The sequence below is a fragment of the Acipenser ruthenus genome, chromosome 38 (genome assembly GCF_902713425.1).
Source record: "Acipenser ruthenus chromosome 38, fAciRut3.2 maternal haplotype, whole genome shotgun sequence".
NCBI lineage: Eukaryota > Metazoa > Chordata > Actinopteri > Acipenseriformes > Acipenseridae > Acipenser > Acipenser ruthenus.
The window spans coordinates 8,300,358-8,316,791 of NC_081226.1; the positions used below are offsets into that span (position 1 = coordinate 8,300,358).

At 43.8% G+C, this 16,434-nt stretch overlaps 1 protein-coding gene across 4 annotated transcripts; it reads right to left on the reverse strand.

The window, feature by feature from the left end:
• Window positions 1-6,499: 6,499 nt before the first annotated feature.
• LOC117964882 (zinc finger protein 2-like) lies at window positions 6,500-14,580 on the reverse strand. Of its 4 annotated transcripts, none has more exons than XM_059008998.1 (4): window positions 14,217-14,580; window positions 13,543-13,651; window positions 10,897-11,404; window positions 6,500-8,419 (listed from the first exon to the last, which is right to left on the reverse strand). In XM_059008998.1, the coding sequence occupies exons 2-4, from the start codon at window positions 13,543-13,545 to the stop codon at window positions 7,947-7,949; spliced, it is 984 nt and encodes a 327-aa protein (XP_058864981.1). In that variant the 5' UTR covers window positions 13,546-13,651; window positions 14,217-14,580; the 3' UTR covers window positions 6,500-7,946. The 4 variants fall into 4 exon arrangements, with proteins under 4 accessions (XP_058864981.1, XP_058864980.1, XP_058864983.1 ...); XM_059008997.1 differs by having other exon boundaries at window positions 10,897-11,407; XM_059009000.1 differs by lacking the exon at window positions 13,543-13,651 and having other exon boundaries at window positions 10,897-11,407.
• Between the last annotated feature and the right edge of the window lie 1,854 nt (window positions 14,581-16,434).

A 16,434-nucleotide genomic window follows, 5' to 3' on the forward strand; every position in this document is an offset into this window, starting at 1 on the left:
TTTTATCATCCTTGGGTACAGCCAACAATCCTGCGTTGTGTGATCTAAGACTGCGATTAGGAATGTATGGGGTCAGCAGCTCCTGTAAATAAATAGGCTCTTGTCCAGTCAAGGCCTTGGAAGCTCAAAGCAGAATCTTGAAATCAACTCTAAATTGCACAGAGCGCCAGTGCAGGGAGGCCAGCACAGGGGTGATGTGTTCTCTGTTCTTAGATCTACTCAGAACTCAAGCAGCAGCTTTCTGAACGAGCTGCAAGAGAGACACAGCCAGAAAACAGAGCACTGCAATAATCAAGCCTGACAACACAAAGGCAATGGAGCAATCTAGGTAAAGTACCTTGCTCAAGGGTACAGCAGCAGTGTCCCCCACCTGGGATTGAACCCACGACCCTCCGGTCAAGAGTCCAGAGCCCTAACCACTACTCCACACCGCTGCCCTGTCCAGAGCCCTAACCACTACTCCACACTGCTGCCCTGTCCAGAGCCCTAACCACTACTCCACACTGCTGTATAGATAATCCCCACAGAAATCCACAGAAAAGCTTCCTAAAATCTGCAACGAGAAAAGAGTGTTTTCTGCAAAATTCTGCGGCAGTGACTTTTTAATGAAGAACAGTGTTAATGATTATAAATAAATAAGAAAAAGTAAGTTAAATTATTATTATTTTTTTTTTTAATTAAATCGCATTACTAAAATCTGAAAAAACCCAGAAGAAACGTGTTTGCCATATTTTATGGAAATCAAAGAAGAAAACACATACAATAAGAGAGTTCACTTTTTTTTTTTTTTTTTGTTTTAATTCTTGCAACGCTGATTATTGGATCCCATTTTTTAACATATACATAAAACGTAATTCTTAAATAAATTAAATACAGTTATGGACAAAACATAGGACTGTATTTATTCTCATTAGTAATAATAACATTTGCCTAGCAGAATAAGATTGTAGTGGTGCACTGGGATTCAAATTAGCATTGGAACATTTTACAAATTTGTACGAGGCTTGGAGCCTTTTTCTACAAATGAAACAGGGTATTTTTAGAAACATTTGTTTTTCACCATAATAATGTAATTTTAAAACGTATCCACATCAAGACAGCAGATAGAAATAGTTTGGAAGCTGTGACAAGCGCCTGGAAACAGTGACAGGCGACACTGATTGGCTGATAAACTAGCTTTTTTGTTTTTTTGAACAAGTGCTACCATCACATACCTCAAAACAATCGGGAAAGTACAGATTTAAAAAAAAGAGGATTTTCACCAAAATGTTCAGTCATCCCAAGTAATTGGATAATATCTAATATAGTTCACCTGCCCCTTCCTTTTTGAGCATTCATGTTACTACACCATATGCTTTCACATAGGAGTAACAGAACAACACTTCGCTTTGAACTTGTGACTAAACTATGAAATCCTTTTGCAAAATAATAATAATAATAATAATAATAATAATAATAATAATAATCATCTTAATAATCTTAATAATCTTATCTTATTTCGTTCTTCAGTAGCCACTGTTTGTCTATCCATGGTCGTTGTCACGGTCTTCTGCTGTTTTAACAGAAGCTATGACGGTGAGATTCGGTGCTAATGTAGATTTGTTTCCGGAGCTCACCGATGGCCTTAGGAATGTCTCCATGGCTGAAGTAAAGCTTGCACTGAAACCCCTCCACACTCCTCACTATACAAATAGCATGTATGCGCTCTAGTGACATGTACAGTGATAGTAGGGAGCAAATGTGTTTTTACAAATAATTGAAAATCCTGGAGGGACTGTTATAGAGTGTCATCTGCATGAAAGTGTGAATACACTCCATGTCTGTGTACAATATCTCCCATGGAAAATAATAACAAGCCTAAAACAGCCCTGCGGGACGCCACAGACTGCTTCAGACAATGGAGATTTCTCCTCACCAACTGAGACAAACTGAAACCTATCAGAAAGATAAGACCTGAACCAAGATAAAACAACAGCTCCAGACAATCCTACCAAACTGTGGAGGTGATTTAACAAATAGAGTGGCCCACAGTATCAGAGCTAATCCACACATCATTGAATACTCTGACATGGGCTGTCTCAGTGCTATGAGCAGTGAATGAATACTCTGACAAGGGCTGTCTCAGTGCTATGTGCAGAGTGAATGAATACTCTGACAAGGGCTGTCTCAGTGCTATGAGCAGAGTGAATGAATACTCTGACAAGGGCTGTCTCAGTGCTATGAGCAGTGAATGAATACTCTGACAAGGGCTGTCTCAGTGCTATGAGCAGTGAATGAATACTCTGACAAGGGCTGTCTCAGTGCTATGTGCAGGGTGAATGAATACTCTGACAAGGGCTGTCTCAGTGCTATGAGCAGAGTGAATGAATACTCTGACAAGGGCTGTCTCAGTGCTATGAGCAGAGTGAATGAATACTCTGACAAGGGCTGTCTCAGTGCTATGTGCAGTGAATGAATACTCTGACAAGGGCTGTCTCAGTGCTATGAGCAGTGAATGAATACTCTGACAAGGGCTGTCTCAGTGCTATGAGCAGAGTGAATGAATACTCTGACAAGGGCTGTCTCAGTGCTATGAGCAGTGAATGAATACTCTGACAAGGGCTGTCTCAGTGCTATGTGCAGAGTGAATGAATACTCTGACAAGGGCTGTCTCAGTGCTATGAGCAGAGTGAATGAATACTCTGACAAGGGCTGTCTCAGTGCTATGAGCAGAGTGAATGAATACTCTGACAAGGGCTGTCTCAGTGCTATGAGCAGAGTGAATGAATACTCTGACAAGGGCTGTCTCAGTGCTATGAGCAGTGAATGAATACTCTGACAAGGGCTGTCTCAGTGCTATGAGCAGAGTGAATGAATACTCTGACAAGGGCTGTCTCAGTGCTATGAGCAGTGAATGAATACTCTGACAAGGGCTGTCTCAGTGCTATGAGCAGTGAATGAATACTCTGACAAGGGCTGTCTCAGTGCTATGAGCAGTGAATGAATACTCTGACAAGGGCTGTCTCAGTGCTATGAGCAGTGAATGAATACTCTGACAAGGGCTGTCTCAGTGCTATGAGCAGTGAATGAATACTCTGACAAGGGCTGTCTCAGTGCTATGTGCAGTGAATGAATACTCTGACAAGGGCTGTCTCAGTGCTATGAGCAGAGTGAATGAATACTCTGACAAGGGCTGTCTCAGTGCTATGAGCAGAGTGAATGAATACTCTGACAAGGGCTGTCTCAGTGCTATGTGCAGTGAATGAATACTCTGACAAGGGCTGTCTCAGTGCTATGAGCAGTGAATGAATACTCTGACAAGGGCTGTCTCAGTGCTATGAGCAGTGAATGAATACTCGGACAAAGGCTGTCTCAGTGCTATGAGCAGTGAATGAATACTCGGACAAGGGCTGTCTCAGTGCTATGAGCAGTGAATGAATACTCTGACAAGGGCTGTCTCAGTGCTATGAGCAGAGTGAATGAATACTCTGACAAGGGCTGTCTCAGTGCTATGTGCAGTGAATGAATACTCTGACAAGGGCTGTCTCAGTGCTATGAGCAGAGTGAATGAATACTCTGACAAGGGCTGTCTCAGTGCTATGAGCAGTGAATGAATACTCTGACAAGGGCTGTCTCAGTGCTATGAGCAGAGTGAATGAATACCCTGACAAGGGCTGTCTCAGTGCTATGAGCAGTGAATGAATACTCTGACAAGGGCTGTCTCAGTGCTATGAGCAGAGTGAATGAATACTCTGACAAGGGCTGTCTCAGTGCTATGTGCAGTGAATGAATACTCTGACAAGGGCTGTCTCAGTGCTATGAGCAGAGTGAATGAATACTCTGACAAGGGCTGTCTCAGTGCTATGTGCAGTGAATGAATACTCTGACAAGGGCTGTCTCAGTGCTATGAGCAGAGTGAATGAATACTCTGACAAGGGCTGTCTCAGTGCTATGAGCAGTGAATGAATACTCGGACAAGGGCTGTCTCAGTGCTATGAGCAGTGAATGAATACTCTGACAAGGGCTGTCTCAGTGCTATGAGCAGAGTGAATGAATACCCTGACAAGGGCTGTCTCAGTGCTATGAGCAGTGAATGAATACTCTGACAAGGGCTGTCTCAGTGCTATGAGCAGAGTGAATGAATACTCTGACAAGGGCTGTCTCAGTGCTATGTGCAGTGAATGAATACTCTGACAAGGGCTGTCTCAGTGCTATGAGCAGAGTGAATGAATACTCTGACAAGGGCTGTCTCAGTGCTATGAGCAGAGTGAATGAATACTCTGACAAGGGCTGTCTCAGTGCTATGAGCAGAGTGAATGAATACTCTGACAAGGGCTGTCTCAGTGCTATGTGCAGTGAATGAATACTCTGACAAGGGCTGTCTCAGTGCTATGAGCAGAGTGAATGAATACTCTGACAAGGGCTGTCTCAGTGCTATGAGCAGAGTGAATGAATACTCTGACAAGGGCTGTCTCAGTGCTATGAGCAGTGAATGAATACTCTGACAAGGGCTGTCTCAGTGCTATGAGCATAGTGAATGAATACTCTGACAAGGGATGCCTCAGTGCTATGAGCAGAGTGAAATCCACACTGATATGTTTCATAAACACTGTTCAGTGATAGAAAAGTGTAAAATCTGATTTCTAGAATGTGTATTTTGTTAATTGAAGAAGTCATCACAAGAGGCAGTGGTATGAGGGGGAGTATTAGATGGAGGGTTTACTAATTTATCTAGAGTAGAAAAAAGAGATCTAGGATTATTTGTATTAGTTTGAATTACATTTGAATAATGTTGATCTGGGCAATGCCACAGCATCTGCATATTCTACTTGATGACTCTTCCATACAAAATAATGAACATGTAGTTTCGATTTCTTCTATCTATGTTATATGGTGTAAGTATATATCCTGATGCACAATGAAAACACAACAGTCTAAGTTTTACATCAATCGCTCATTGGGCACATACAGCATGTTATTTACATTTTAAACAGAGAGCAGATAGGTTTGTTGATTGTTTGAGTAGTATTGTTCCTTGGGATAACAAAATACTGAGCTCAAGTCATGTGATTTCATAAAAACGACAGGTGCTCAGTGTTTGGTATTTGAGTCGAGTTAAAATTGCCAGATTAAGAATCTGTATAAATAGCCATTTGAAAAGACATGATTTTCATTAACTCAGAACAGCGATTACAATTGCACAACTTCAAGTAAACAATGTCGAGGTCTTGCCATGGACAGCTTTTTCTCCTGACCTGAGTCCAATGGAACATCTGTGGGACCAAATCGCCAGCGCCATCCACAGGAGACAACCGCGACCTGCCAACCTTCACCAGCTAGCTGCAGCGGAACATCCCACAGCAGTCTATCCAGAGGCTGATCAGGTCTATGCGTCAACGCTGCCAGGATTGTGATAATGCTCAGGGAGGTCACACCCGATACTAACTTTGTAATGTTTTCATTTTGACAGTGTGTCACGTTTCATACTGAAAACCTATGATTCTTTGATCTGTATTTTTGTTCACATTTTCTGTCATTTTGTTTGATATCTGTGTTTAAAATGTTTGAGTAAATCCATTAGACCCGAGTGTTGCATTTCTTTTGTGGATCAGTATACATAGTGAGAATATCACACACCTGTGCTGGTACAGAAAGCATTGACCGTGCTGAAGCCTGCGGCTAACAGTAATACAGCAGCAGGCAGAGGCTTCCTGTCCCGTTGGGTTTTTAAAGTATAGTCAGTGAATCTTTTTTTTAGCTCCATTTCAATGCAGAATGTTCTTTGGTTGTGAATTTGAGATGGTGATCCATTGTTTTCTAACACACTTTATTCTTAACTGTATTAATATACATGTATGACTAGGGGAGCAAATCTAAATGTAATGATGCTTTTTATATGTGTCTGTTTTGTGTTGTATTCAAATCTAAATGTAATGATGCTGTTTATATGTGGCTGTTTTGTGTTGTATTCAAATCTAAATGCAATGATGCTGTTTATATGTGTCTGTTTTGTGTTGTATTTTTTTTGTGATATTATTATTATTATTTATTTCTTAGCAGGCGCCCTTATCCAGGGCGACTTACAATTATTACAAGGTATCACATTATTTTTACATACAATTGCCCATTTATACAGTTGGGTTTTTACTGGAGCAATCTAGGTAAAGTACCTTGCTCAAGGGTACAGCAGCAGCGTCCCCCAGCTGGGATTGAACCCACGACCCTCCGGTCAAGAGTCCAGAGCCCTAACCACTACTCCACACTGTTGCCCTGTCCAGAGCCCTAACCACTACTCCACACTGTTGCCCTGTCCAGAGCCCTAACCACTACTCCACACTGTTGCCCTGTCCAGAGCCCTAACCACTACTCCACACTGCTGCCCTGTCCAGAGCCCTGACCACTACTCCACACTGCTACCCTGTCCAGAGCCCTGACCACTACTCCACACTGCTACCCTGTCCAGAGCCCTAACCACTACTCCACACTGCTGCCCAGCTTCTTAAAGAAGCGGGTCAGTGCATTTGTTTTGTGTGTTTTTAATTCATTCTAAATGTCATCAGTCACAATTCATGAAAACCAGGGACCGGTTGCACAAAACACCTCCAGGTAACCCTTTACTGCACAGAGCACTGACATCATCATCATCATCATCATAATAAAACACTACAACAGTCTAGCAACAGTCTTCTCTAATCTCTTATTACACTGGACACTGCATTCATATTTTAATAATGGTGCAATGAGCCTCCAGCATGAGTCAGTGCAGCTCCATTGAAACATATCCTAACCCCTGCACTGGGAGACAGTGGACAGATCCTTCTGTGATTATTGTGACACAGTGGAGTGTTCTTTGCCAGACACTCTGGTGTAAAATGAACTCAGGACCACAGATATGTTGTGAAACAGGGCAGGGTCTGCATATTTATTTGTATTTACAAAACCAAACAAACCAAACAAAACAAACTCCCCAAGGAGCTCTAAATGAAAAATAAAACTTTGTCTAACTACTTCTCTACAACAGGACAAACTGCTTCCCTGCAAAGTTTTAATTCACACACGAAACATTCTCTCTCTGCACCAACTCCATGTCTTTTCTCCAATACAGCCTCCCCGAGACTCACCAGAATCTAGTTTTCATCTCTCCGCCTGTAAACCACACCACAGATTAAACACTTGGCAGATTACAGTACTCTGAAGTACAGGATTAAATGCAGTAAAATAGGGGGCAGATAAGAGCAAATAAAGCGCATTTAAGGAAGGGTGATAAGTGTCCCAGGGGAAAAACAGAGGAGTTCTACAGGTGCTGTCTGAAGAGGTGAGTTTTAAGGAGACGCCGGAATATGGTCAGGGACTGGGCAGTCCTGACATCTGTAGGTAGGTCATTCCACCACTGCGGAGTTCTGGATGAGCTGGAGCGGACGGGTGGCGGACGCAGGGAGGCCAGCCAGGAAAGAGTTGCAGTAGTCTAGGCGGGAGAGTACCAGGGCCTGGACCAGGAGCTGGTGAGGAAGGGTCGGATTCTTCGGATGTTGCTCAGGAAGAATCGGCAAGTGCGTGCCAGAGTGGAGATGTGCTGGGAATAAGAGAGGCAGGGGTCCAGGGTGACTCTGAGGTTCTTAGCGGAGGAAGAGGGAGAGAGTGTGGTAGATTCCAGAGGAACAGAGATAGAGGGAAAGAAAAGTGCCCTCTAGTGGCCTTGTCGCTGGTATTGCAGGCTGCCCTATTTCACTGTGTGGGGAATAATGCTCTTCTTCTCCTGAGACTAACATGTATTCCCTCTTGCCTTGTTACATTATATACATGATTGGTCAACGGTTTCTCTCACGTGTGAATTCACTGGTGTGTTTGAAGGTTGGTTTTAACATGGAAACTCATCCCACAGTCAGAGGAGCAATACAGGTTTCTCTCCAGTGTGAATTCACTGGTGTTTTTTCATGTCTCCTGACTGATTGAAACTCTTCCCCCAGTCAGAGCAGCGATATGGTCTCTTTCAATCCTGTGTGAATTCGCTGGTGTCTTTCAAGACTTGGTATGTTAAAGAAACGCTTTTCACATTCAGTGCACCAATATGGTTCCCGTCCTGTGTGAATTAGCTGGTGTGCTTTCAGGTCATCTGTGCAACTGAAATTCAACCCACAGTCAGAGCAGTGAAATTGTTTCTCTCCAGTGTGAATTCGCTGGTGTTTTCTCAGGGTTCCTGACTGATTGAAACTCTTGCCACAGTCAGAGCAGCTATACGGTTTCTCTCCTGTGTGAATTCGCTGGTGTCTTCTCAGGTTTTGTAACACATTGAAACTCTTTCCACAGTCAGAGCAGTGAAATGGTTTCTCTCCTGTGTGAATTTGCTGGTTTCTTTTCAGGCTTCCTAACTGGGTGAAACCTTTCCCACAGTCAGGATATTCTCCAGCGCCCGCCCTCGCTTTAGCTGCTGGACTGGAACCTGGAAAATATGAACAGGAAAGAAATTAAGAGGGACTGCTTGTAGTCTTAGGGCATGTGGCTAGGTGGTGAAGTGGATTAAAGTGTGTGCATTTTAGCTGTGGGGTTTGCTCTGTGTTACACCAGTTTAAAAATGCAAAGTTAAACTTAAAGTCTTTCTGTGTGAAAGCAAAGTCAGTAAAGACTGATGCTGGTGAAACCGAGCCCTGGGATCAAAATCTGACTTTGAAGTTCTCCTGTAATGTTTCAGGTCTATTGCCCCTGACAAACCCTACAATATATCTTTCTCCTCAACATTAGATTACAATGATATACTACACGACAATACAATGTAAAGGAAATATTCTGTGCATTGCAGCCTGTCACGCTTACCGCAAAACTTAGCCATTTTCATTCAAATTTGGCCTTCGGAGCAATTCAAATATTTTTGTGCTTAGGCATATGAAATTTGCGCACATGCATACATCTAATGTTTATCATTATCACAGGTATTAGCATGGCTAATGAGCTAAATATTTAAAGGGCCATGTGACAGAGACTGAATGATTCTTGGTGATACATCTCCCTCCCGACCTGTGAGGACACAGTGTAAAGGGAACAGAGTGCCCTGGACTGCATGGGCTGACAATTCATTCCCAGGGTTAGGTGGAAGCCTGCCATCTAGAAAGGGGTCTCAGCTGTGGTACATTAAAAGTCATTGCCCCAGAGGGAAAGCGATGTGGCAACCGTGAATTGGAGGAGAAACGGCTGCACTCGCTAACCAAGGGGGCGTGACTGAAGGTACAAATAGGGGACGTGGCTAGGTGATCTGTTCCTTTGTTTATGGTTAACCCTTAGCGGTCCATTTATTCAGCGCGTCTCAGGCGCATCAGGTCCAATTTATTATGAATATTTATTTATTTCTTAGCAGATGCCCTTATCCAGGGCGACTTACAATTGTCACAAGATATCACATTTTTGCATACAATTACATTATTTTTTACACATTATGTTTACATACAATTATCCATTTATACAGTTGGATTTTTACTGGAGCAATCTAGGTAAAGTACCTTGCTCAAGGGTACAGCAGCAGTGTCCCTCACCTGGGATTGAACCCACGACCCTCCGGTCAAGAGTCCAGAGCCCTAACCACTACTCCACACTGCTACCCCAATTGAATTTATTTTCACACGTGCAGTTTATTTTAGACGTGCTGTTTAAAATATTTTTTTCCACAGTAAAACAGGTTTAAAAGGCACTGCATATCAACAGGACACTCAGTACTGCATCTCCAGCACCGCCCCACCCCTTGTTCGCTGTATTTTTCACAAACCATACCAATAAATCATCTCCTGATCACTCGTTTTATCACCAAACTCCTCAATAATGTGATCCAAGTCATTATTTTATCACTATAACATGTAAAAAAAGCTGTGCAAATGTCCGTGATATTCTTTGAGCGCTGGATGCGGAAGCAGCTATCTTGTTTATGTCCGTGTTATCTATGTGGTGTCGGGTCTATCAGTATTCATGAGATACGCCCCCCCCCCCCCCCCACACTTCTCTCAGCTCCTATCGATCTCACTCGGCCATTGAATGGTTTTCTCTGCTTTTTCCAGGGTCCGACATTGGACTGGAAAGGGGAAATTGCAATGTCGGACCAGGTCTGACACAGGACCGCAAAGGGTTAAGAGAAACGCTGAAGGATGAAAGTCAAATAACCGTGAGTGTTTAGTGTTTGTTTGTTTTGTCAAGTCTGATTGTACTGTTCGTTATTTATTAGACAGCTAACACGATCTGGAGCCGTCGCTACAGGCCAGCACAAATACAACACTTCACCACGGTGCACGAGTAGACTGTACTTCACCATGCGCACTGCAGCACTCTCTCTGGACTTGTGAGCGTGTTTGCAATCTGTGTGTGTTTAAATACCGCGTTTATTATTTCAGGACTGAACCTTTTACCTGATGTTGTGTATACACTACCATGTCCAGCCGGCTCCATTCTGAATTGTGCAGTTGTTGAACAGCAAATACATGTCTAATCATCCACACAGCGAGCGATCTCGTGAAAGAAAAGCTGAACAAACACCAACTCAAAAGAGCTAACTCTGAGAAACCCTGAATGCAGCAGAAAGCACCTGAATCCTCATGCAGGTACAGTACGAGCACGTGAAGGTCTTTCTAAGGGAATGGGTTAAACAGGCTTGTGATAATAACATGTGAAGAGTTTGCTGAAGCATTACTGTGTTTATTACACTGTGTATGTACAGTTACACATTTGTTTAGTGTTCAAATAGTTTTGTCATTTTACCTTTAGGTCAGTATTCAATGTTTTACAGTAACTCTCTAATCCGGCACCACTTTTCAGTCCCAAGTGATGCAGGACTGGACAGGTTTTAAAGTAATCTAACCAATATGCTCCCTCTCTCTCAACCACACTGTGGATATCACGCAATCTAGAATGACAATGTCACAGCTACTGGGAGTCACTCACCTGCTAGACTGCATTCTGAATGGGAGTGCCCTTCTTCCTTTCCACCTCCTTGCATGCTGTTGGGAGAGCCTTCCTCTCCAGCGCCTTGCTCTCTCATGCAGACTCTCTCCAGCACCACGCTACACTCCCGCAGGCGTACAGGCTCCAGCTCAGGGATGTTTGGTTTGAAGTCCTCGGATTCTTCCTTCACTGGTTCCATGTCGTCAAACTCTACTTCAGGGGGCTCCTGTTTAATACGGACAGTTTCCAGCACCTCTTCTTGTTTCACAGGAAGGGGTTCTTCTGTCTGGGGGATCTCCAATTCATTGTGCTCAGCTTTAATGTCAGAGACCTCTGGCTGAGTGCTGTCACATTGCATCTCACAGAGCTCCTGTTTAATTGGGAGGGAAGCCAGCCCAGAGAACTCCACTCTAATGGGGGCAGGTTCAAGTTCAGAGAACTCCTCTTTAATCTGGACAAATTCCACCTTCACACTGTCCATGGCAGCACACAGGATTATGTTTAGTAGCTGCTGAATAAAGAAAATCATTTCAAGACTGGTTCCTAAGGTTCTTACAGCAATACTTACATTTTAGGATATCTATTATATTCTACCTTTATACAAAAAACAGAAGACAACGTTGTGAGATCATTTCAAAAAGCTTGTGGCATGTGTCACTGGCAACACGAATCCCAGATGTACAGAATGAGTCCAATGCTTCTGAATATGGAGGAAGAGGAGGTGGTTTAAAAGCTGTTATTATTTGTTTATTTAGCAGACGCCTTATCCAAGGCGACTTCCAGAGATTAGGGTGTGTGAACTATACATCAGCTGCAGAGTCACTTACAACTACGTCTCACCCGAAAGACGGAGCACAAGGAGGTGAAGTGACAGGGCGGTATTTTTTTCACTGTAGAAATGGCTTATTTCTATCTAAAAACAGGCTTTTAAAGAGATTTCACGATGAAACATACTGTAAACCTACAGAGAACCTAAACCTAAGAGCTGCCCGCCTCCCTCTACAATTCCACAGGTGTGCCATGCTTCAATTACACTTCCACAGGTGTGCCATGCTTCAACTACACTTCCACAGGTGTGCCGTGCTTCAACTACACTTCCACAGGTGTGCCGTGCTCCAACTACACTTCCACAGGTGTGCCGTGCTTCAACTACACTTCCACAGGTGTGCCGTGCTTCAACTACACTTCCACAGGTGTGCCGTGCTTCAACTACAATTCCACAGGTGTGCCATGCTTCAATTACACTTCCACAGGTGTGCCGTGCTTCAACTACAACACCCTGAACGCCCTGAAAATATTTTTTGCAAAGAATTGCTACGAAACTGGGCATGTTACATTCAGGCTGGTCTAGAACCCTTCGAACGGTGGTTGTAGGTGCTCTGGTTCGAGAGATATGACTGAAAATGTGTTTAACACTGCCATAGACGTGAATGGGGCTGAATACCCAAAAATATATTTTGCAATGAATTGCTAAGGTGGGTGTATACATGTAGGGGTTGCATGGTGGTGTCTGCATGCAAGGACTGCATGTTGGTGGTGTGTGTGCAGGGGTTGCATGGTGGTGTCTGCGTGCAGGGGTTGCATGGTGGTGTCTGCGTGCAGGGGTTGCATGGTGGTGTCTGCGTGCAGGGGTTGCATGGTGGTGTCTGCGTGCAGGGGTTGCATGGTGGTGTCTGCGTGCAGGGGTTGCATGGTGGTGTGTGCGTGCAGGGGTTGCATGGTGGTGTGTGCGTGCAGGGGTTGCATGGTGGTGTCTGCGTGCAGGGGTTGCATGGTGGTGTCTGCGTGCAGGGGTTGCATGGTGGTGTCTGCGTGCAGGGGTTGCATGGTGGTGTCTGCGTGCAGGGGTTGCATGGTGGTGTCTGCGTGCAGGGGTTGCATGGTGGTGTCTGCGTGCAGGGGTTGCATGGTGGTGTCTGCGTGCAGGGGTTGCATGGTGGTGTCTGCGTGCAGGGGTTGCATGGTGGTGTGTGTGCAGGGGTTGCATGGTGGTGTGTGTGCAGGGGTTGCATGGTGGTGTGTGTGCAGGGGTTGCATGGTGGTGTCTGCGTGCAGGGGTCGCATGACCATGATGATGGCTGTCTCTTGTGTATCTGCACAGAGTTGTCTGCTGATTGTCTTCACTGATGATGGCTGTCTGTGGTTGCTTGTGTTGCCTTGCCCCTCCACTGCTTGTAAGGAGGTGGGAGGAAATGCAGGGTTAGGGTTAAAAACCCTAAAATCACATTTCCCTACTTTTGTCATTTTAATATCAACCCTAACCAATGCATTAACAAAGTTATTTGCAAAGAATATGTATGGTGACCAGGCATCCCAGCTTTCCTTCAAAGCTCCCAGTGCCCCGACACTTTTCAATCTTTTTAAAAAGCCCCAGTGTTGTGTGATTTTGTTACCTGTCCATGCACAAATTATTTTAGCTCAGAAAACAAGTGAACGCTCATCTTAACAGGGTGCGATGTAGTGTTTGTCACGTCAAGTTATTTTTAATATTATATATTTCCCACAATTCAGCAAATCTATATGACTAACTGATGAGCATCACATTGGCTTATCTAACATTGTAAACATGCAGGATTTTGTGTGTGATCTAGTTTGTCTTGTTCCTAGTGATTTGTGCAGCAGTCAATCACAACATTGACAGCGTACCATTTTCTGGACCTTCACCGAGTTTCAGTCTCTTCCTGTAGCGCGACACTAAATACCTTTTGTCAAAATAACTAAAACAACCGCGTCTATGTCATTTACTGTACGGCACCTGCAGTGAAAACAAAATAAGTTAAAAAAAAAAAAATAGGGTTATCAAGAACATTGTTTTATAAAGTCATTAACACTGACAGACGTGCTTATTTCTCAGCGCGCAATGCGTTTTCATGTAGTTTATATTCAATATGAATCTACAATCACGTGTAGTTTCGTACAGAATCTGTTCAGTTCAGTCGGGATTTATCCCAGACACTAGGAGAGCATCGAGAGGTTGCGCGCATCCGAGTTCAGCAGGTTAAACCACATCAACACCGCGCTGACATTACTAGCTGCTCAAAACAAAAGGGAGATAATGCTAAGAGGATGACTATTCAAATAACCATCGAATAGCCTATATGTAAATGGTTAAATTAATCGTATCAATTATTTAACAGTGTGTCCCGGTTTTGCGCTTTGGAAATCGTGTCACCCATATTGAGAATATCTCATACCTGTGCTGCACACAAAGCATGGACCGTGCTGAGATTTGAATGAGCATTGCCTTGTTCAGTCTGGCTCTGCCGCACCAGTGCGTGGCAAACAAACTAAACCTAAATTAAAAACTAAATGGAACTTACCTTTTTAAACCTCGTCCACGCCTTGTCAACTGGTGGGCAACAGAATGTAAATAAATTAAATACAACTGTGAGGAGCTCAGTCGTGTTTTTTTTAAATTCTGATGTTTGTTGTTCTTATTCTGTTTGAAACGACGCTGCGTCTGCAGCAGGAGGCACCCTTTTAACACGTCACTGAAGCGCTTATGAGCTGCCTCGGTCACATGACAGGTTTGTATTCCGCGGTGAAGCAGCTCTGTGAGCATGTGGGTGCGTTCACGATGCGCAGACTTTGCTAAATCGAGAGGTCCTGCGCTGGAGCAGCCGCGGCGCAAAACAAGAGACGAGCGCTCGATGACAAAGATGTGTGTAGCAAGCAGATCCAATCCTCACTCCATGTGCTACTGCCACCGAGTCAGGGGCTGTGAATCACCTTCCAGTCATGTCATTAATTATCTTATGAATGATTTGTAATACAAATTAAAATGAATCGACTCTTTTCCCACACAGTTATTATACTCTTCAAATATTTAGATATTTATTCTAAATGTTTAAACATGTAAAAAAATAAAATAATGCTAAACGGTTGAAATGAACCTAAAACCGCTCTGTTATTTTCAGCAGGTGTAATTGGTTATTGATTAAAGGCTATCAGGGACAGGGAATAACCTACTTTGAATTAAGGAGAATAAATCAGCTTTAATAACAGGTAGCTGAAGTGAGATATGTGACCACATGTGCAAGTATTTGAACTATTTTGTCCCAGATCAAAATACAGTACTGTCTAACAACCCCTTTGTGAGAGGGCGGGGAGGAATCCTGCCCGTTATAATACTTATTAATTTGTCTCACATCACAAAACATACGTTTATATTATCTCTTTATAGCAGGGACTGTTTCTACTATACATTTTCTGATCATGCTGTAAATTATGAAGCTGGTGGAGCACAAAGGGATCTTCGATTGCATCCACTTCTGCGATTTGAATTTCTCTCAACACCACCTCCATGTTATTGGTTCTGCTCTGAACTGCTCCTCATTTTCCAAAGCTGCCCACGCTGCGTCTGCACAGACCGTGACGTCACGCACACTCCCGTCTGCAATCTCGCCGGTAAAAATGTGTCGTGAACGCACCCTGGGACATTGGTCTCCTTGCTTTAAATCTGCTATAGACTGGAGGGAGCACGCATTCATTAGAGAGAGGGAGAAGATCACTCTCAATGCAGAATGGTCTTTGATTGTGAATTTGAGATGAGGCTCCATCGTTCTTATATCTGTACTTTTTTTTCTTTTCGAAGAAAACTATTAATATACATGTATGGCTGGGGGAGCAAATCTAAATGTAATGATGCTTTTCATATTTAGATTTGAATACAACACAAAACAGACACATATAAAAAGCATCATTACATTTAGATTTGAATACAACACAGAACAGACACATATTAAAAGCATCATTACATTTAGATTTGAATACAACACAAAACAGACACATATAAAAAGCATCATTACATTTAGATTTGAATACAACACAAAACAGACACATATTAAAAGCATCATTACATTTAGATTTGAATACAACACAAAACAGACACATATAAAAAGCATCATTACATTTAGATTTGCTCTCCCAAGCCGTACATGTATATTAATAAAGTTAAGAATAAAATGTGTTGGGAAAACAAAACAAATAAACAGAAACTGAACTGCTCCCTCCCTCCATCCCTCACCCCCCTAAGAGAAAGGGTGCTCCCTCGAGTCCAGGGCAGGCTTGAGGCACAGAGACTGAACTGCTCCCTCCCTCCATCCCTCACCCCCCTAAGAGAAAGGGTGCTCCCTCGAGTCCAGGGCAGGCTTGAGGCACAGAGACTGAACTGCTCCCTCCCTCCATCCCTCACCCTCCTAAGAGAAAGGATGCTCCCTCCAGTCCAGGGCAGGCTTGAGGCACAGAGACTGAACTGCTCCCTCCCTCCATCCCTCACCCCCTAAGAGAAAGGGTGCTCCCTCCAGTCCAGGGCAGGCTTGAGGCACAGAGACTGAACTGCTCCCTCCCTCCATCCCTCACCCCCCTAAGAGAAAGGGTGCTCCCTCCAGTCCAGGACAGGCTTGAGGCTCAGAGACTGAACTGCTCCCTCCCTCCATCCCTCACCCACCTAAGAGAAAGGGTGCTCCCTCGAGTCCAGGGCAGGCTTGAGGCACAGAGACTGAACTGCTCCCTCCCTCCATCCCTCACCCTCCTAAG